Source organism: Pyxicephalus adspersus, chromosome 2 (assembly GCF_032062135.1).
Source record: "Pyxicephalus adspersus chromosome 2, UCB_Pads_2.0, whole genome shotgun sequence".
Taxonomy (NCBI): Eukaryota; Metazoa; Chordata; class Amphibia; order Anura; family Pyxicephalidae; genus Pyxicephalus; species Pyxicephalus adspersus.
The window spans coordinates 86,284,417-86,305,932 of record NC_092859.1 but is presented as its reverse complement, the minus strand read 5'-3'; the positions used below and the strand labels follow the sequence as shown (position 1 = coordinate 86,305,932).

Sequence of the window (21,516 nt, the reverse complement as noted above, 5' to 3'; positions counted from 1 at the left end):
TAAAGTAACCAATGTTTGTTGATCCAGCTGATAATAAGAATCTGTGTCATAAAAAAGATAAAAAGTACCTGCTGTCATTTGACTTTACTGTTGCAGCTGCTAGAGGTTGCAATTATTAATATTATTATTTAACAGGATTTATATAGCGCCAACATATTACGCAGCGCTGTACATTGAATTGCAAATTAAATAAATGTACAGCGCTGCGTAATATGTTGGCGCTATATAAATCCTGTTTAATGATAATAATAATAATAATAATAATATTATTATGGGAGCAGCGACAAGTCAGACGTGTCATTCCCGGCAGGGAGAGGTTAGGTGTCCATGCTTGTGTCTACCAGCAGGGGGAGCTCCTGGGATGGCGCGCTTCCTCTGGAGAGCCCTGGCTGTACATGTCGCCTGTGATACGATTACATCATTTTATAGGGTAAACACGGAGAAATAACCAATTACCGAACACAATGGAGGAAGGTGAAGGTCTCGGCGAGCCGAGGTGGGTTTGTGCCGTCCGGTATGTACGTCTGGTGGTGTCTTTGTCAGGGCTGGGGTGACTGAGGCCTGTGCGGCCTGTTGGAGCGGGGCTAAAGTAGTGCAGTGTGGGGAGGGTGTGCGGCCTGGCGCGGATTCTGGTCCCGCCTTTGTCTCGGTGACTCAGTGCTCGGTGTACAATGAGTGGACGGGACATGCCCGGGCATTATCAGCCAGTTTCGTGTGAGAGGTGAGATCATAATGAGTATCATTAGGGGTGGGACATGTTAGTCCGGTATAGAGCCGGTCACCCCCTATGCTGGTCCTCGGAGTGGAGGGGCATTGTACCTGGAGCAGTCAGGCCGGTCAGTCGGGCAGTGTGTGGGAAACAGTCAGGCCGGTCAGTCGGGCAGAGAGCAGTCAGGCCGGTCAGTCGTGTTGCTGCTGCACACAGGTGGTGAGTCAGCGCTGTGGCGGATCATGCTCAGACTTGCACTGTGTGTGCCAGGATCTAGCCCCGACTTGTCTGCCATCACACCAATAAAGGCAAATGGGCCGCACCATACAGCTCTGTACATAGGAGCTCGGCTCCAGCACCACAGCACTTTACATATTCAAGGTAAGGCCAGCCGTCTCCTGCTGTTCTACACACATGACATTATGCCTCTGTTATCTAGATGATGCAGAATTACTGTCAGCCTGTCAAGGAATTATTCTCTCTGCAGTTCACTCATTACTTCTACCTATTCACTCTTGTACTTATAGAATGTCACCTTTTTATTTCAGGCAAATGTGCAATATGAATGAAACTTCCACTACCACAGATTGTGTATCCTCCACCACTACAGATTGTATAGACAATTCTTCCATCATGGGCTCGGATAAAGAAACCCTGGTAAGTTACATCCAGATCATTTCTATATCTAAATCATCGTTTACCTCCACCTGTCACTAAGATTGTTTCTTACAACTGGTTAATATTTCAGGTTAAACCCAATCCTCTTCTGTTGCATCTGTTAAAATCTGCTGGTGCCCAGAAGGATACGTTTACAATGAAAGAGGTGGGCAGATGATGCGTTTCAGTAAGATCATATGCAGTCTGTATTAGCCGTGATTTGTTGTATGATATAATTTAGTTCATTGCATTGTCTCCATACTTACGCTGTAGGTTATTTACCATCTTGGTCAGTACATTATGGCCAAGCAGTTGTATGACGAGAAGCAACAGCATATTGTCCACTGCTCTAATGATCCTCTGGGAGAACTATTTGGGGTACAGAACTTCTCTGTAAAAGAACCAAGGTAATATTCATGGAGTGTATGTAAGATTGTGACTTTGTGCCATTCTAGCAGGATTTACTACATGTAACTATTGCAATATGCAAACATTGTTTTAATTCCTGATTCTTCTTTTTTTTCCATATCTATCTTTCTATTTTCTATTCATGCTGGTTAAATATAGACATTAGAATTCTGTTATATTCCGGAACTCCCAATAGAGACCCACACAACATGATTCTGCTTTATTGCGGCACCCTCAGTGCCTGTCAGATCTTCTACATATTTATTTTTACACACATCACATTCTTTGTCATTCTGTTCTCTTTCATCTTCCTGTCATCGTTGGCTTGCAACTTCCAACACACCATGACTTATCGCAAATGGCTAACCTTAAAAGAAATAACTTTCTACTAATTTAATTTTCCCTAAGTACTCATTTATAGGCCTTATATATCAAAATGTCTAAGGGAAAGATTTAATTGACAGAACATGAACACAAAGTGGCTCTTCCTGAAATGGGTGATGGGAACAAATTCTTTTGTAAAGTGTACCTGAACTTGGAACATTTTTGCAAACTACTCCTAAAGCTGAGCCCCCTTTTAATGCATACTTTTTGATTGTCGAGCTGTTTTTAGAAGTGGCATTTCTCCCTGTCAGACAGTGTCACTGACACATCACATGAGAAGGTCACAGCCAGACTTGGAGGAGAAAAAGTAATTAGAGTTTGCAGCTCCATTCAGCAACATGAACGTGGAAGGGCCAAGTCAAGTAAAGGGAGTATTAGATTGTGTTTTCTTGAACACATTTTGATATATAAGGCCCAGAGTGTGTTGTTTTGTGTTTGTAAGCAAACATACATACATAGCTGGACTGGGCTTAAAACACTGCATGTTACTGAGCAATCTGCAAGTCTTAGATCCACTGTCTCAATCAATGCTAGGTCAGCACAGAGTTTTTTTATACGGCTACGGATCATGAAACTGCGTGTTGTCACTGCACATTTTCACTCAGAAAGGTTGCACCAGTGATCTTCTGGTTGTGCGTGTAGTGATTGCCATTGTGTTGTTGTGAAAATTGGTGGAGTATAGATGCCAAGGTAAGTCAGCTAACCTGGACCAATGTTTTATTATATAATGCTTGTTATTAATAAAAATAAATTGTATTTACAAAGTGACAACATATTACGCAGCACTGTACATTAAATAGGGATTGTAAATGACAGACAGATACAAACAATGACACAAGAAGAGGAGAGGACCCTTCCCCGAAGAGCTTACAAACCTATTCTGTATCCTCAGATGTTAACAGACTATTTAAGGGTTATCTGTGGACATTTACACTTTACAAGAAATGTGTTCTCCTGTTAGTGACAGAAATATGTCTAACACAATTGGTTCTGTGTATTTGGATGATTTTAACCACATTGTATGTTTTCATTTCAAAAATTGTAAGACTGTTTAAATGACAGATGTGAATTCCTTTCATATTGTGGCTTGATGCATTGGCCATAGATACCGCAGGATTTAGTTTTGTTCAATAAGGACCTAACCAAGAGAGTGGGATGCCTTAATACACCACACATTTATACACACACACACACACACACACACACATTTGGAGCCCACAAGAAACGTAGTCAGCATTTTTTGTTATCAATTATAAAATTGGAAAGTATTATATATATATATATACACATTTTCAGAATGAGATGTGAGCTTTTGGCACTGCTCATAATTTTCCCAATACAGGATACAGGCTTATCTGATTTTGTATGCCAACACGCCCTGAAAATTGGGAAATGTACATTTTTATAGCAGCCATTCATTCCCTAGTTTATAATTCAAAAGCTTGTACAGAGGAAAGGAGCAAGAAATATAAAAGTGAAAGTGAAAGTCTGCAAAGAGTATTCTTTAGCAGGTTTGCCTAAAAAAAATAAAAATAAATCAGACTTGTAACAGTGTTTGCTTGATAACTAAAACATGATTTCCCTCTTTGTTCCCTTAGGAGACTGTATGCAATGATCTCAAAAAATCTAGTGACTGCTGATTCACAAGGTAAGCTAATAAAATAAATTTACTTCTATCATTGGTTTAGCTTTCTGTCATCCTCCTTCATATTTTCTGTATTTAGGAAACAAAACAACTGAAGTAAATCTAAGTACATTTGTGAGGCAAGGTATTTTCAAGTGCTCTTGTGCACAGATCATGGATGGTAAACTATTTATGTAATCTTCAGAAGTAGTAAAAGCTTTTCAAATAGCTATCCCCGGCCTGCTGAGCTGCTTTTAATGTTGTTCATTTTCAAAGCATTCTAACATCTTAGAAACAGCTGCTGGTTGTTTACATTCAAGGGCTGTGAGCCTAATAATATGCTATTCTCATTAAATAACTCTATGACAGTCTTGTGGCTTTTGGAAATTCCTTTTCAATGCTTAGCGATGTAAGATATGTCTTATGTAGAGATAAATGTAAGACGCGTGATGTTTGCCATATTTCTCTATTGACTTATGCTCTGTGGCAAGTGGCAGGTTGGTTCTGTAGCTGGCCAGATAAATTGGCCTGCATAGAACTGGCAGTAAAAGTCTAATATTTTGTGGACAATCCTATCCCCTGCTTCTGAATTCTTATGTGATGAACCTGTTCAGGAGTTTTAGGGAGGCTTCTCTGTTGACAGGTTTTCTAGGCTGCATATAAATACTCTTGGTATAGCTGTAATTCTTTTGTATGTTAATGGTGGACAACATAAATATGTTGTAAATAAAGTCTAAAATCTTAGACAGTAATATTCATCATGTTATTAGTCTTAATATTTGCGCATATATTGTCACTGTGAATAAATGTATTTTTAACATCCATCTGAATATTTTTATTATTAATAAATATGTTCCAGCCCTGTAAATGGCATCACAAAGGAAACTCTCGGGCACCAGAAAATGTTTCTTTTCCGTGTGCCTTAATTTTGCCTTAAACATAAATCATGAAAACCTAAATAGCTACTTTGAAAACTATTTTGAAAATACGCAGAGTGTGGAAAACTATAGACATGGTTAAATGTCATCATCATCATAAGGCTCATATCTCCCTCCATGCAGGCTTGGAAGCTTAATGCATATCTCTAGCCTGCTGAAGCCTAATATGATCTAAAGTGGGTTAACCCCTTCAAGCTAAGAAGCAGATCTAGGCTAGTAATAAGCTTAACATTTTTAATTTGGATCAGTAGGTATCAGGAAGCTTTTGAAAATAATAGTTTGTAGTTTTCTATCTCGCCAGCAGGTGGCGCCTCGTGCACTTTGTTTCCACAGATCACTCGATATTTGTCTGGTTAGCTGGATATATAGCTGTCGGGTTAGCTGGTTAGCTGGATATATAGCTGTCAGGTTAGCTGGTTCAAAGCATTTATTGTGTCTATCTTATCTTTAGGAGAGCCCAGAGCTTTTGTTCAAAGGATTTTGCTTTACAGTGCTTTGCACAATAAGGAAAGTCATCTGTGTGTATAGCTTTTATGGTATTTCTTTGATAAGTACCTTTATAAGTATCTTTGACTAACCATGAAGCATTTTTTTTCTTTCAGAGTCCTTGGGAGAGGTATTGTGTGGGAAAGATAAGTGTACTTCACAAACACAGAGCCCTCAGCAGGTGGGTGTACAGTAAAAAAGTGGTTTCTAGTCTTTCAAGTCAGTCTTTCCAATTTTACATACATCTTTATTAAGACCTTTTAAGATTATAGTCTCCATCACTTTTATTGTTACTATTATGGTCCATGGTATGGCATATTGAACTTTTTACCTGGAATTACACTCCACTGTTGCATATCATAACATTTTCTATTGTCTCTTTATTAACTATGTTTGTGTCACATCTAGGCATTCTCTACTGAACTGGAAGACAAGCTATCTCCAGCTGCCTCCGCATCATCCTCAAAAAAAAGCAACAGTGACTCTGGTAAGACACCTTCATGTTCTCTGATACCTTGCTGCTACTATGGATTTGACGTTCTTACCAAGAGTGTCGTAGAATTATGTAAGCAGTTATTGAGCAAATTGTCTATTTTTTTTTTTCTACTTTGCTTAGAAGAAAATTCTTCAAATGATCAATCAACAGAACAGCAGAGAAAGCGACATAAGTCAGACAGTATTTCATTAACCTTTGATGAAAGCCTTTCGTGGTGGGTGATAAGTGGCTTACGGTGTGATAGAAATAACAGTGATTCAACAGACACCTCTTCTAATGCTGTAAGTAAGGCTATTGGCGAACAACAAATTATTGTGAGAGTTTTGTATTCTTTTCAGCAAGTGGTGTCAGACTCAGAGAGACAATAGTATAAGTTGCCAGCATCATTGCTTCAGATTTCCTCATGCAGACAATTCTGTATTTCTTTGGAGGAAGATTCTTTACTTATGGTGTCTGGCTTGCAACTTGTTTTGAATACAGACAGAGTGGACAAAGACAGAAAACTTAGGAAACAAAATGCCATATTGACTGCAGGAGGTTTTTTTTACATTATGCAGTTTGTTTTGGGTTGATTTGCAAAAACTGGCAATCAATAGTTAGTTGTTTTTGACTAAAATTTAAAAAAAAGAAAAATGCTGTGTACCTTTCATTGCTTAAACATTTTCTTTTTTTTTTCTTTGGGTGCTTTGTAATTAATACATTTTTCTTTTAATAAAAGTTCAGCTTGGTAAGTAAAAAAAGAAAAAGCTAATCTATGTTTAAAGGTATTTATACATAGAATATTATAAACATTTACTGATGGATTGTTGTGCATGGTGCTGCCTCAGAAAGATGCACGGTGTATCTATAGCCTGCAAATAATACCGAGACAAACACAGGCTGTGAGGCAAAGAATATGTTCAATATTTTTCATAGATTTGGAATTTCTAATGTGTACAGTGTTCAACCCAGAAATTTTTTTTTTTTAGCCGGGTGGTGGCCCCTGTATTATACCCCAAGTCTACAGTAACTACCCAAAACAGCCGAGTGATCACCAAAAAATGCGGGGTGGTGCGCCCAGCTAAAAGGGCCTGGGGAGAATACTGGTCTATGAAAAAGATCTCCTAGTGTATAACCACCATCAGTCCATGTGCACAAAACCCAGTAAATCTCTTCTTTGGCTTTATAGTGTTAAGGAATTCTTATTTGTTGCAACGGCACAACTAGTATGTTTAAAGCTATAGCCAATGGTTACAGCTGAGTTGTAAGGTGATGCAGCTCTTGTGGGACACATTTGTAGCACCTCAAGGGGTGAGGCTCCTTGATATTACAAACCCTTGTGTTAGGTCATAGACCTTGCTAATCACATGCTAACCTGTATAACAGATGAAAGATGCATCCAGGGAAAGCCAATCAATATTTCTGGATTTTTTCATATTCTGCTGTTACTGACAGCTTAAATGCTCAACTTGCTGCTGGACTATAGTTGCTGATGTATTGTTAAAAGAAAAAACGTTTTTAGCTTGCAAAATAAATAAAAATTGTAACTGGATCCACTGGTAGGTAAATATTTGCAGCTTTCATTAGCTGTGAGTTGTAAATTGTCAGTGTTTCCCACCTGTTTAGATTGCCTCTCTTCATCCTAGAAAGCAAAGACCATTTCTGTCAAATAGCAACTTTTCAGCATTTTGTTCTTCTTCTTTTTAGGATATTCATACGCATTCAGATGACTCTGATTGGCTGGACCAAGATTCTGACACTGATCAGTTCAGCGTAGAATTTGAAGTTGAGTCCGTATATTCGGAGGATTACACCCCGAGCGGAGACGAACAGAGTCTTTCAGGAGATGATATAGATGATGAGGTAAAAATATGTTAGTTGAGTTCTATTGAATATCACTTGAAAAATATAATTTTCTTTTTAGAAGTTATTCACCTTTGGTGTATTTATTAAGGATGAGCAGTACCTGTACTTGCCTCTACATATTGATCAGCCATTAGATTATATTGTGTAAAAATCACCATATATTGTGTTGTCACCCATTTTCTAGCCCATTCGTTTGCAAGTACATCACAGCTGAGCAGTGTATGTTATGTTTGTGTAGACAGAGGCAGCAGAACAAAACAAGATAAGCTCTGGTTGAGGAGATAAGCTCTGGTTTCATTGATATTTGTGTTAGATGGAGCAAAGCTATAAATGGCAGTGCATACTGCAGATCAGTTTTACTACTTAAACAATACACAGTATTGTGTGGTTTAAATATGGTGCAGTTAAAGTTAAACGTCAACAAAAGGATTTTTAATTCTTTGAACAATGCATTCTTACCAGTAAGTTCAGCCACATCATTGACTTTCACTTTAAGAGCACAGCTGATTGGATAATGAAGAATTCTGAATCAGTGTGCTGTCCTAGCTCTCCTATTGTCAGAGCAGCAATACAGGCTATTGCAAACAGCTGTTAAGACAAATGTAGGCACTTTGCTCTACTTGCATTCTAGTATGCATGTCATTTACGTGTGTCTGTGGTTTTTTATAATGAATATGGAGATGCATAATTGGTGTGGCTTAGAAAAAAAGAACATTTCATTGGCTATTTTTTTTATGCATGCTAAGAAAATTTGTTTTTTTAATGTTGCTTTATAAAAAAAAACAACCTGGTCTTTAAACTTAGCGATAATAAATTAGTTATTTAAGTACTGCATATTTGCTTATCATCATTCCAGGTTAGCAATTATTTGCTATGTGTATGTGTACATTGGTTTCTGATTGTGTTGTTTGTTGAGGAACTTTTTGATTGTGCTTAGAGAAACATTTATACTGAATGAAGGTGGGTGCACATATTGTGTGTGAAGGCATTGTGATTTCAAAGTGATGTGGTCATTTTTTTGTCTGTACTTCATTGTACTTATTGTTTGTTTTTCTGTAAACACACCAAATTGCCATGCCTTCATTGCAGTATTTCCTCTTACTTCCATAGGCTGCTGTAAGCCTGATCTGTTACATTTTGGGTACTGAAGATGAACAACAACTTCTCACATCACTGAAATGCATGTTCACGTACTTCTGCATTTCAGTGAGTGGCCCTTAGTCCCCATTGCTCCAAACCTTATGCCATCTGTTCAGATGTGAGTGGGGAGGCATCCAAGAATGCCAAACAGCCTGACATTTCCCCCCCACACACACAGACACTGAGCTCACAGTTTGCCAGCAATGCAACAAATCCTCAAGGCTAAACAGTGTCTACAAGGTAGGAAACTAGAATAAATGATTTCAGTAGAATCTTTCAAAATACTCTGGCCCTGATTTCATAAAGCTCTCCAAGACTGGAGAAGATGTACTAACATGGGAACCTGTGTGATCTAGCAAACCTGGAATGGATTTTTTAAAAAATCATTTGTTCTTTGTTAGCAGATGTTTCAATCCTGGACAAAATTTATTTCAGGTTTGCTGGATTACCCATGTGCCCAAACGATTATCATCTCCAGTCTTGGGGAGCTTTATGAATTCTGGCCCATTGTGTAAGTAGTGGTCAGTGTCTCTCAAACCTGCATGTGACCCAAGCATAAAACCTGGTCCTGGTTGGTTTGGAGGACACTTTGGTAAAAGTGGAATTCATACTTAACTGATTAAAGTATTTGCATGGTGCTTATTCCTGAAAATTACATTTTTGGTTCTTTTTGCTAATTTGTTGATTTCCTAAATTTGGGTTCTTGTGGTCAAGACTTGATTTCCTCCCAAGTTTTTACCATTTAGGGCTCCAGTAGGTACATTTTGTTTAGCCTTTCTAGTATGCCTATGACAAGTTGGGTTTGCCTTTAGCTAAAATGGCATTAACAGGTAGGAGATAAAAGTGAAGTCTTCATATATTGTTAGCAATTACAGTAGTGTATAGTAAAGTGGACAACTTCTCTTTTGTCTGCATTTCTATTGTTATAATGAAAACTCACTTCAAGGTGAACTGTAATGTACTCAGTGGGCACAGATAAAAGAAAAGATAAGTTATAGAGGACTCCCTTTTTAAAGGTACTTGTTAAAATGGAACACTGTGGTTGAACCTCCACTTCAAGGAGTCTGTAAGAAGAATGTTTTCTCACATTGGTAGTGAGAATACCACCCTTACAGTTACAAAAGATTGTTGTTGTCATGCCGCTTTCTCTGCCAAGTGGTGATGAAGTATTCAATCATTATATCACCATTATATGAGAGGTTTGTCAGCCACAGCTTAAGAAACCCCTTAGGAACCCTGGCTGAGAAAGGCAGATGTAGGTATTTAAAAGTGTTCTTTATTATTATTACCTAACACTCTTCTGTTTTTAATGTCAACTTGCCATGCATTAGTAATATATGTAGTGCATTTTCCAGGTGTACTAATAATCCTAAAAAAGGTGCAAACACACAAATGTGAGATATATTTGCAAAAGGTTAAAACTAGCATGAAAGGTATTGGTTGGTAACAGCTGTATCATTTCCATAATAATGAAAACTACACATACAATTTCAATTGTTTTATAGTCAAGATTACAGTTTGGTTTCTGCTGTGAAAGAATATTGTTTTTTTTGTAGTGAGTGTCTGTTTTCTAAATTTAGGTATATCAAGTAACCATATACCAAGCTGAAGATAGCAATGCTGATTCTTTTGAAGATGATACTGAAATTTCTGAAGCGGTAAGTAGTTTTTAATGAACTTTAGACTAAAATGTGATTGTATATTAGTATTTGGCTTTAAAAATGTATGTGTTAACATGTAGTTGTGGCTTGTATTTATAATGCACATGAATGGCTCATTTAGGCCAGGCACAGGAAGTCAATTTGAGTTAAGTAGGTTATTACTAGTACATTAGCTTAGTATAAATGTGATTGTGATGTCTGCCAGCATAAGACCCAACACCCACACTATTGACACAACTTCTGCCATGTGTTTTTGGCACATAATTACCACATCCAAAAATCCTATACTTACTGATACCCTCACCCAAAGAGCTAAATGCTTCACTTTAACCCTAAATTACCATCTAACCCCAGTAAGTTCTAAATTTAAAACCCAAAGTGACCCTTTTATTTTGTCATGCTGGCCAAAGGGAAAAGACCATCTAACCCTGATCATAAACTACACTCTGCTCACTTCAGCTCTGCATCGCTTGTTAACCAGGACCAAAAAGGAACAAATGGTAATTCCTAGAATGGGACTGGAAACTTTGACTTACTCGCCCTTTCCCATGTGACATGTGCCTTATTTTTTCTTTAGGATGTCATTTGATCTGTGTATGATCTGTCAAGGCAGCTCAGGGCTAACTTTCTCCCTGGTCTCTGTGATCCAATAGAGCAGTGAGTACATGCTGTTGAAGAAAGAGGTAGTTAAGTGACCCATTTCTCTGCTCTGCATAGGCAAATGGAAACGTACTGTATAGTCTGAAACTTTAAATCCAACCTTTCTGTTCTCACATAACCTAGACTCTACCAGAAACCTTTAATCTGTAAGTAATCTGTAGGTCTGCCACCAAAGAAAAGAGCCATTGTAAACATGCATGTTGAAATGTATTTATTTTGACTGGACTGTTGGGGTACTGTATGGTAAGTGTGTCTTGTAACTGTCATTGCAGGACTATTGGAAATGTGAGTGTGGTGAGATGAATCCTCCCATCCCAAGATATTGTCACAGGTGTTGGTCTCTTCGGAAAGACTGGCTTCCCGATCAGAACGAGAAAGAAAGTAACACGTTAAAGAGAAAAGAGATGGAAGATTCTCAGGATGATGAGGGTATTGATGTGCCTGATGGCAAAAAGGCAAAACTGGCAGATTCCCAAGAATCAAACCTAGAAAAGAAGGAAGAAGAAGGCGTACAAAGTTCAGAATCCCAAGAAACGGAGGATTTTTCCCAGCCTTCAACATCCGGCAGCATGGCTTCCGGTAGTCAGGAGGAGCACAAAGGGATTGAGCGGGAGAGATCCTACGAGGAATGCTCAGAAAAAAGCCTGCCATTGACAAGTGTAGAACCTTGTGTAATCTGTCAGACAAGACCCAAAAATGGATGTATTGTTCATGGCAGAACAGGACACCTCATGGCATGCTTTAGCTGTGCAAAGAAACTGAAGAAAAGGAACAAGCCTTGTCCTGTCTGCAGACAGCCCATACAGATGATTGTATTAACCTACTTCAGCTAAAATCAATCCCTTAACCCCATAAACAGCGGAAAAAAAAATTGAATATTAAAAACTTTTGTATCCTATAATTATGCAGAATATATATTATTTTTCCATGACAGAAGAGTGGACTGTTAAACTGCAATACTTATTGGACATATTAGTAGTGAAGAAGTGTTCTAATGAAGAATGCTAGCAAGCAGGTTTATTTAAGAACATGTACATAGTGTAAACCTTCTAGTTTAAAAATTAGGCACAGTTCTTTATATTTTGTTATCTATTTAATATTTGGGGTGCTGTAATTTGCTGAAGAAGATGTTGTGTCAAATGGTGATCAGTTTATGAACCCGGACATTGAAGTGTTGCCATTTTATGGTGACGACATGTTTCTAATCTCATACACAGTAAACACATCTGACCAGGCAATATTGTATGCAAGTGATTTCACCTTACAGTCAATTAAACGCATTTTGACTAAGGCTGCGAACACACGTCCAATGGCTCAGGGTCGATATGGGACTAGAATCTGGCATGTGTACAGCGCCCGAATGATCCTCATGGAGAAGCGTAGGGGGAGAGCGCGCAGCAGGGTGCTACTCCGTCGTTCTCCCTATCCCCTCTCCATAGAGCAGAACGGTGCTGTATGTACAGCACTCGTTCATGCATCGTGCAGTCCTTTACAACGACAATGATTGCACGTGTGTATGTAGCCTACATGTAGCTACCACATGTTGTGTACCTAGTGAAGGTTTTCATTTAACCAGGTCATGGTATCGTGCACATTGGTTATTTCATTCAACCAGACTTGTTTTGTAATTTTTGAATACTTTTATTGGCCTATTTAAGCAGTTCAGAGGGATCTTGAATAAGCTACAAATGTCTTATATATATATATCAGAACAGGTCAATTTAATATGAGCAACAACTACTAGCTATACCACAAGGTATCCACTCTTCATCAGGCACTTCTGTGTCCTGCACAGGTAACCTGCTTTATTCAAAGATTTGATGGGCAATTTAGAGCTCTGGCAAGTGGTATTTAAAGAGCACCTTTTGGTAGTTAATAAAGTGCTCTTTGCCAGGTTATTTGTATACAGTACTACAGTCCCAAATATAGGCTTCTTGTGTCACCATAGAACCCTCTTGCGGTGACTTTAGTCAGGATATAGGATTGTAGCTGCATTTTGTGAACTGCATTTGCACCAACAGTATATACAAACGCTAAGCCTTCAGGATGATGAAGCACAGCATTCAGCTCCATTGCTTCAGCCCTACTAGGATAGCTGTTCAGGGGGATAAGGGACCTTTTGTGGCAGGCAATATACTTTCATGTTTTGGACAGCATGGTAAAAGAAAAGTGTGTACTGAACCATTTGGTTTGGTGCTTACTATCAGTCTTATTATTATATCTGAAACTCCTAATGGCACCTTTTTTTTTAGAAACATGGACACAGAACCTTAAATTTGCCCATTACGTTGGCTAATACAGCATACATGTTTGTGCCTATGTTTGAGGTTTATTGCAAGTCAAGCTTTTATTCTCTGTTTTGTATGTTGTATAGGGATATTTGCATGCTTGCATTAAGGGCTATGATACTGTGATGGATTCTTACTATTTCTTAGTACATCTTTCTTTTCAGGTGGAAAGCATGCAGCTATTTGCACAGATGTATTGTTTAAGGGCCTCTTAAACCTGATTACAAAGTACCTCTTACATATATATATGAAAACATATACAGGAGAATGTTGGGGTAACTGGAAAAATAAACACTGAGTTGAGTTTACTGTAGGACACTGCATATGTATAGAAAAAAATGAAGTTGAGCCGCTATGTGCCGTGTTACTTTTTCAGAACAATTACTGAACCTCTTTAGTTTGGTAACAAGCTTACAAATATTCCAGAAGTACGCTGCCCAGTGCACCTTGGGGAATATGATATTCTTTAGTGTTGCTGTTAATGGAAGTGCAGTGTCTATGCTGCATTACATTACTTTCTGGCTTCTGGGTGACTGGTTCTGGAACTCTACATGAATTTGCTTTTCCTGTTTGAGAATTGTCTTAAATATCCGGTACAACTCCTAGCTATAAGGCTTCTTTGCTTGTGTGCATTGTTTCCACTACATTTTTAGATCTTTTTGACAGAGTGTGTTTTATATACAGGAATCTTTTCAGTTGTCCCAGTATGTAATATATATGTCTGCTGTGCAGAATTTTAATCTTGTGCCTCACCATCTATTAAGCATTAATGGTCAATGCAAAGAACTGACCCCAACGCCTCTAGTGATACATCTAAGGTATTACGTGTAGGGTTGGTATGATTCTCAGAACTTTGGTGGGGGAAATGCAGAAAAATGAGTTTTGCTTTAGCTTTGATACCCTTTGATTTACAATGTAATATACGTTTCCCACTGAGCATTGTATTAGCATAATGGCACAGTGCACTTCATGCAAGCGGATAGATGACTTTGGCTACCTCTATTTCATGTTCATTTCAGTGCTGTTTTGCTTGATTGACATTGTAAAGTAATACATGTTTTGCAGGTAAATGTGTTTTTCTGCTTTTCTAGCTTTATATATATATACTCATCTATATCTTGCTCCTTAGAAATTGTGATTGGTTTAGGAGGCTAGGAGATGTCCAGGATAAAGTATAAGTTGCCTGTATGTCTTCTCTGTTCTGGTAAACAGATGTTCTCTCATGAGGAAAACCTGTAGGCTTGGTCTGTCTGATGGTTCCCTGATCCATAGTGCAGTCGCCTCCAAATGTCTACTCTGTCTTCTGTTATCTACAGTGTGCCATGGAATCCTAAAATCTGAGGTATTCTACTAAGTCATAGTTACCATGGCCTTTATAATAAACCCCTTTCCTCTGCCTTTCTATGGGCCAGTTGTATTTGTTGGTAGGTTGGCACACCGGTACCGGCTGTATGCTCAGTGCACCATGCAAGCGGGTGGGCTTAACAGGTTTGCATTAGGCAAGCAATGGTATTCACTTTCTTCTGTTCATTTGGGATCACTGGTACCAGATGAGCAATGGGAGCTGAGCATAGTATAAGATTAGTATGTGGTTGATATCCATTTGCAGCAAGTAAGGTAAAAGGTGTTAATGTTTATCAGCACAGTAGTCATTTTGTTCAGCCATCTAGTGATTTTAGTATCCCCTTTTGCTCCCAACCTTCCCGTGTTACCCCCTCCTATAAAAAGCCTGTGAAAATGTTAGACTGACAACATTATATAATGCATTAAATCCTCCTGTCCTGTTTTCAGTTTAATTACTGAATTGTGGGATAACATAATATTACAGACACAATAGGCATTTATGACAGCAGTAATTTTAAATATATTCAATACATTTTTTGGGTTACATAACTGAATTCATTTTTTGTGGCATTTGATACATCGTTATAAAGTGATACAAATTAGTTGTTTTCTTAGTAAAGAGATTTTTTTTGTTTTTTTTTTTTGGGAAACTAGTTTTAACTTCTTTATAGCAATTGCAATGTTAAAATTATTCAAATTACATATTGTTCCATTTTTTTCTGCTGTCCAATAGGGGAAAGGTTTGACCGTGGATAGGGAGCTGTGGTCAGCAACTTTTCTTCCCCTGTGCCTGTTCTTCATAACTAATTTTGTTTCTGTTAATATGCCACATTATAATAAGATACTTAGAACATGAGCTTCAGATTTGCAGTAACATGAAATAATCACTAATACTGACAGCTCATAGGAACAATCATTTTATTTGGCTTGAAATTTGGGATTTATACTGGGGTATGACCCATCTGTTGGGTCCATTTCCATAATTTTTCTTCAAGTCACTTCTCTATGGCTGATTTGTAGAGCAAACTGTATAGTTTGTTGCTGATACTGGGCTTGATTAATACAATGTAGTTATTTATCTGAAAAACATCTGTCTGTGTTTCCTAATCTATGCTACATCCCTTATTCTACTATTAGGACTTTTAAATCCATTAAAAACAAATTGTAAAATATTTTACATGTAAGGGGACAAAAACTGAAAGCATTATACATTTATGGTAAATGCTCAGAAGTCATAATTCTTCAAAATTAATATTAAACCCAAACTGGCAATATCCCTCAGTGTGTACACAATTTACAAGTTGTTTCTTCATATAGGAGATTTCGGTCTTCAATTTCTTTATTAGAGTAAAATGTGTTGGTGACTTGTTGGCCGTGCCACCATAATCCTGCTACTTCGTTGTATCTGTGATTATAACTTTTATTTTGGTTTCAAGTTCTCCACTGTAATCCTGCTCTATGATTTTGATTTTTTTTTTTTTAAGTTTGACATATGCCAACATAATTCTGCTACTAAGATTTGTCCATGGTTGTGACTTTTTTTCTTGGTTTTGACCATAATTTCTCTTTAACTCTATACCCAAAGATATCCACATATAATTTACATAGGCTTTCACGCTGTGTGTTTTTGTTAATGTTTTGCTATTTATTTCCATCTTTGATTGATCAGCAGTAACAATGCATCGAGTAAATACAGAGAGTAAAACCAGAGGCTGATGGTTGTTTCTGTACTTTCTCCTCTTAGCACCTTGTTCATTTATTTGCACTGTGAAATATATTTCCAGTCCTAAGAGCTGATATGTACAATAAACCCTCTGTACAGAACATTCAACTAAAATGCACTCTATATAAAAACTATTGAAAATGTTACATTTTGTGAACTATTTAAGATTAAAAGGATTAATTTTAATTTTTGGCATTCATGTCTTTCTTTTTCTGTAACTGGAAGAATTATGAGCTCAGATTTGCAATGTTTTAGTTATTTAAAAAAAAATTGCACATAATATTATATAATTTATAATTCAATCTGGAATATAAAAATCTATTGGCTGTAAATTTTATATTATTTTGTATCTAATCTGGAATATGTATGTATAGTATATATTGTTATGTGGAGTAAAGGACTTGCACCAGGATCAGACCTCCATGCAGGTATTTTCTCTGGTGAATCACTGTGGTGCTTGAAATATCAAAATACAAACCTTGATTTTTTTATCATAGGGGAGCCTTACCTTGTGGTTTAATAATGAACTAGAGTAAATCTCATTGCAGTACAGACAACCTACGTGCTTTCTCCCTGCATCATTGCAAGAAAAGTTTGATACATCTGGTCTGCATGTCCCGATGTGAGAGAGATGACATCCTGGGAGTGTAATTGGTAAGATATGGTGATGTCCCTACAGTGTTGATTACTGCTCTATTTGCAAGAGAACGCAGCAGTGTAAGGTTGCCCATATTCACATATAAATGCCTCATATAATGGCAGTTCCAATTAGAAGATGATCATTTTCACTTTCACAAGTGTGAGCCAGTCTACTCACAGGGCTGTCCGAATTGTGCCGATCTGTCTGTGACATAGAACGTTATATTGGTACTACAATAACTTCAATAAAACCTTAATTTACAGCACCATATCAAATTGTGTGCTGCACCTGAGGAAGGGCAGTAGTGGGAAATGTTAACATTATGATGTATGCTGATCAATAAATCAAGGATCAAGAAAGCTTTATAATAATTACCTAACCATGCATGGCCTTTGATCATCTCTCTTGTTGGATACTCCTCATTGTAACTGATAAATGCTGACATCCCTCAGGTGACCTTTTCCCTCAGAGGAACTAAACCTAAAACGGCAAAAAAAAAAAATCTGCTTACCTTCAATCCCGCAGGGCAGTCCAATCGTTCAGGGGGTGTCCCGCATCTGGTCCCATGTCGTCCAGAAGCTTCTCTTCTTCCTGTTCTTTATCCTACATCACCCAAACCAGGCACAAGATCAGGTGACGTACGCTTGGAAAAAAAAAAATGCTGATCTCACTGCACATGCACAAGATCGTCAAATTTTTCTTTTTGTGCAAAAAGTCTCCTGTGCAAGCTCAAGATGCTCAGGCATGCGCCCAAGGAGCCCCTAGGCGATTGAGAATTATGTGGGCGTTATGGACAACCATTTTTTGTTTGTTAGCCGTAAATGTGCTTTTTGACCTTTGGTAACATCAGACGGATTGGCCTCCTGAATAGCATTTTTTTCTGACATTGATTTGGACAGTTAGCAAACCACATCATATGCATATTGCTTTTATTTTAAAAGAATCATAAGCTTTATTACATTGCAACATACTGTTAACAATGATACATTCATTTTTTTTCTTGTTTCCATTGGCCTGCAAGAAAACAGTATTATAATTCAAAGGTTGGTTGTCCTTGTGGATGTAAATGAAGACGAAAAAGTATTACTAGGTAGACATACAATGTTACACGTATCTTGTGTTTAACAAACTATTATATTGCAATATAGTATAAGCACAACATTTCACATAATAAAATGTCCTTACACATGATTTAAAAGTTGTAAAAGAAAAAACTTAAAAATGTTCTTCCTTTAAAAGTGGATTTAAGCCCACAAATTGGACTTTGCATAGTACATTTGCAGGCAGCAGCACTAATTGTTATTTACCTCGTTTATTCATTCCTTTTTTATGGTAGAAAAAGATGCATTCCAAATATTCGCATCAGCACTGGAAGCACCTCTAATAGAGCTTCACTGAACAAGATTTATTTATGTAATTCCGTCAGCTGCCACTAGATGGCGCCACTAAAGTCATGAGAGTGACCTCCAATTGGGACTCAATATTAAAGCCCCCTTCTTCCTAAAAAGAAAAAATAGCAGGATAAAAAAAAAAAAAAACAGGTGAAAAAGTTTTTAAAATACCATACTGCCACATACTTCCCAAGGTGAACCTTTGTCTGAGACCGCAGGGAATGCAGAGTATCTGAAATTGCGCTAGAATATGATATGGTGTTGCGCTAAAGTGGCTTCTCCAGGGATTTGGGATTCTTTGCTTTGCACTGAAACTAGTTGTAGGGTAAGTAAATTTACCAACATTTTCTCACTATATATTGTTTTCATACTTATATAAATACATACTTTTTATAGGACAAGAGGCCCTGAATATATATATATATATAGTTGACCTCACTGATTAGTGCAAGCTCACATTTAGGGTGTCAATGCAAATGAAAGTACAGTCCAAAAACAGCTAAAAAATAAAATATATCTACAAGCTTAGTCTTGTCAGACGGAAGCAATCAGATGTACTGGACATTTTCCAAACACTTTTGTTTTTGCCCCGCTGTGGTACCGCTAGGGGTGTCCCCCTCCCTTCTATAAAAAACAATATGCACATTAAGGCACTTGCTGGCATAAATGCCCAAAGATGGCCAGATCATGCCCGATTATCATGTCTGACTATCCTCTCATAAAATGGGCTGTGTTACAAAGCAGGAAACGCTCACGTTGTAGCACACAACAATGCACAGTTACCCACTACCATGTATTGTGGTGTACTGCATTGGAAAAAATGCTACATGTCTATTGCAATGCATTGGCAACCCATTCAAATGTAGGCTGGGTTAACACAATGTACAGGAATGAAGATGTGTAAATGACCCCTGAGAGATATAGGAAACGGTCAAGTTTACCTCTCCAAAAATCTGAGTATCAGTTTAAAGTGACCTTTTCAGCTTCTTTTTAGTAGACTGAACCTTTAGAGGACAACCACACTTTGGGCTCTTTATAAAACAGGACATCTGATATTGCCTCAAACATTCCCTGGTGGGAATCAGTTATTGCCATTGAAACACATGAACTTGGAAGATTCCACCACTATGGAGGTTTTAATTTTTTTTAATTAGAAACCCTGGCCAGTCCAACAGGCCCTGCACTAAAAAAATCCTGGCCAGGCACCCTGTACCTATGGTCACATTTTTTCCTGTGCTATCTCCAAAAGCTGTATAACACTGGGCAAGGTCACAACATGCAGAACTCCAGGGAAGGAAACTGTGAAGTTGTCCTTTATTGAATTTTATTTTTTTTATTATTCATTGCGTAAATTACCTTTTGCAGGTCTGTTTTGCCATCCCAAATGTTCCCACAATATACACACATATACATGGAAGTCCTTGTCGGATTTGAGAAGTCTTCTCAGGTTTGAGATTGTAAATTTACTAGGAAAAGGAATTCTTTAGAACTCATGGAATAATTATTTGTATAAAACTATGAAATCCATGGAAAAAACTATCTAGACAACAGTAACCTTATATTTGTCCTCGCTCAAACTGTTTAAAGCAAATGTTTCACATGCACACTGTAATAGAAAAAAATCACTGAGCAAGTCCAGGTAAAATTAGAATGTTAAAGCTTTTCAAGTCTGAAAAATGGCACATACAAACTTTAACATTATTAATAAATCCTAAAATCTAAAAATGTCTTAATAAAACCAAAAACCTCTTAAAAAATATTACATCTGTATAGTGCTGATTCATGGCATAAAAACATAAAATTTTTTGGTTTTGCTTTCTAGAAAGGCACACAGGTTCCTTTGAACAGGCTTAAAAAGTGCTATAAGGCATTAACAAATAATAAAAACATAGTTCTCAGTAAAACTGTCAGTAAACATGCTTTTAGTGTGCTGCTGCTACTACTGCCGTCAGGGGTGCAGATTGTTGGGACTTGAACTGTGCTGACCACTTCGGCTTTGTACTGGAAGTCATAAGTTAATGCTGAGAAATTGATACTTTGTGGTATGGTTATATCTTTCAGTATTACATCATTCTGCACGGTGACCTAAACGGGAAAATCAATCGTGTGAATAAGGTGAACCTATTGGCTTTACCAGCTTTAAATACAAAACTGTTAAAGTAAAATGAAAACAAATAGCAGAATAAACAAGCAGAAGTAGTGTACAAACTCTAAATCCTTTATCCTATTCAATATTTAAACCTCTGATAGTGTCTATTCTATCATCTATCAAGATTCATGATATATTTTAATCACTCACTAGCATACTTACATTTAATGTGTATGTTCCTGGAAGAAGCAAGAGATAGTATTCTCCATATTTGTTAGTTCTATATGGACATATATGATTCCTTCCCACGATCTCTACAATAGCATTCGGCACAGGTTTTCCATATCCATCAAACACCTGTCCCTTTATTCCTGTAAAATCAATGGACATACAACATATGAAAGAATAGTGCATTCCTACCACCAAACATGGTAAATCTTTGTTGTGTTCAAAAAGTCTTTGGACTTATTGTAATAAAAGATGATATTAAAGTGAAGATCTTTGAATTGCATTCAGGTGTACCGTGTTCATTCCAATGATCTAAACACTCCAGCTCACAGATTTGGTGCTTTGAAATGCACTTGGCAGCAGGCCGTGTTTTGATATATAGGGCTGGATTTATTAAAGCTCTTCAAGGCTGAGAGGATACACTTTCATCAGTGAAACTGGGTGATCCAGCAAACCTGGAAATAATTTCTTAAAAGTCATGTGCTATTTGTTAGCAAATGTTTTCAATCCTGGACCAGATCCATTCCAGATTTGCTGGATCACCCAGCTTCACTGATGAAAGTGTATCCTCTGCAGAGAGCTTTATTAAAGGAGCTCTCCATGCAGGTGAAACAAGTCATCCTTAAGCTGCAAAAACAGAAAAACCCATCCGAGAAATTGCTACAATATTAGGAGTGGCAAAATCTACAGTTTGGTACATCATGAGAAAGAAGTGCTGGTGAACTCAGCAATGCCAAAAGACCTGGACGTCCACGGAAGACAACAGTGGTGGTGATGGCAGAATCATTTTCATGGTGAAGAGAAA

The 21,516-nt window shown here is 37.6% G+C and overlaps 2 protein-coding genes across 6 annotated transcripts in view; one reads left to right on the top strand and one right to left on the bottom strand.

Annotated features, from left to right (window-relative positions):
* Positions 1-340: 340 nt before the first annotated feature.
* Positions 341-16,549, top strand: MDM2 (MDM2 proto-oncogene). Of its 3 annotated transcripts, none has more exons than XM_072401336.1 (11): positions 341-496; positions 1,258-1,366; positions 1,458-1,532; positions 1,640-1,773; positions 3,757-3,806; positions 5,323-5,387; positions 5,615-5,693; positions 5,823-5,983; positions 7,389-7,544; positions 10,268-10,345; positions 11,281-16,549. In XM_072401336.1, exons 1-11 carry the CDS (start codon positions 465-467, stop codon positions 11,839-11,841), a joined length of 1,500 nt encoding a protein of 499 aa, XP_072257437.1. In that variant the 5' UTR covers positions 341-464; the 3' UTR covers positions 11,842-16,549. The 3 variants fall into 3 exon arrangements, with proteins under 3 accessions (XP_072257437.1, XP_072257436.1, XP_072257438.1); XM_072401335.1 differs by having other exon boundaries at positions 369-514; XM_072401337.1 differs by lacking the exon at positions 341-496 and adding an exon at positions 601-1,090.
* A 1,366-nt stretch (positions 16,550-17,915) lies between these two features.
* The window catches only part of CPM (carboxypeptidase M), a 45,375-nt gene continuing 41,774 nt past the window's right edge, over positions 17,916-21,516 (bottom strand). For all 3 annotated transcript variants that reach the window (XM_072401340.1, XM_072401339.1, XM_072401338.1), the window contains exons 8-9: positions 20,706-20,854; positions 17,916-20,479 (exon numbers count right to left, since the gene is read on the bottom strand). In XM_072401340.1, coding sequence (XP_072257441.1) covers positions 20,255-20,479; positions 20,706-20,854 — 374 coding nt within the window. In that variant the 3' untranslated portion in view covers positions 17,916-20,254. The remainder of the gene's footprint in view (positions 20,480-20,705; positions 20,855-21,516) is intronic.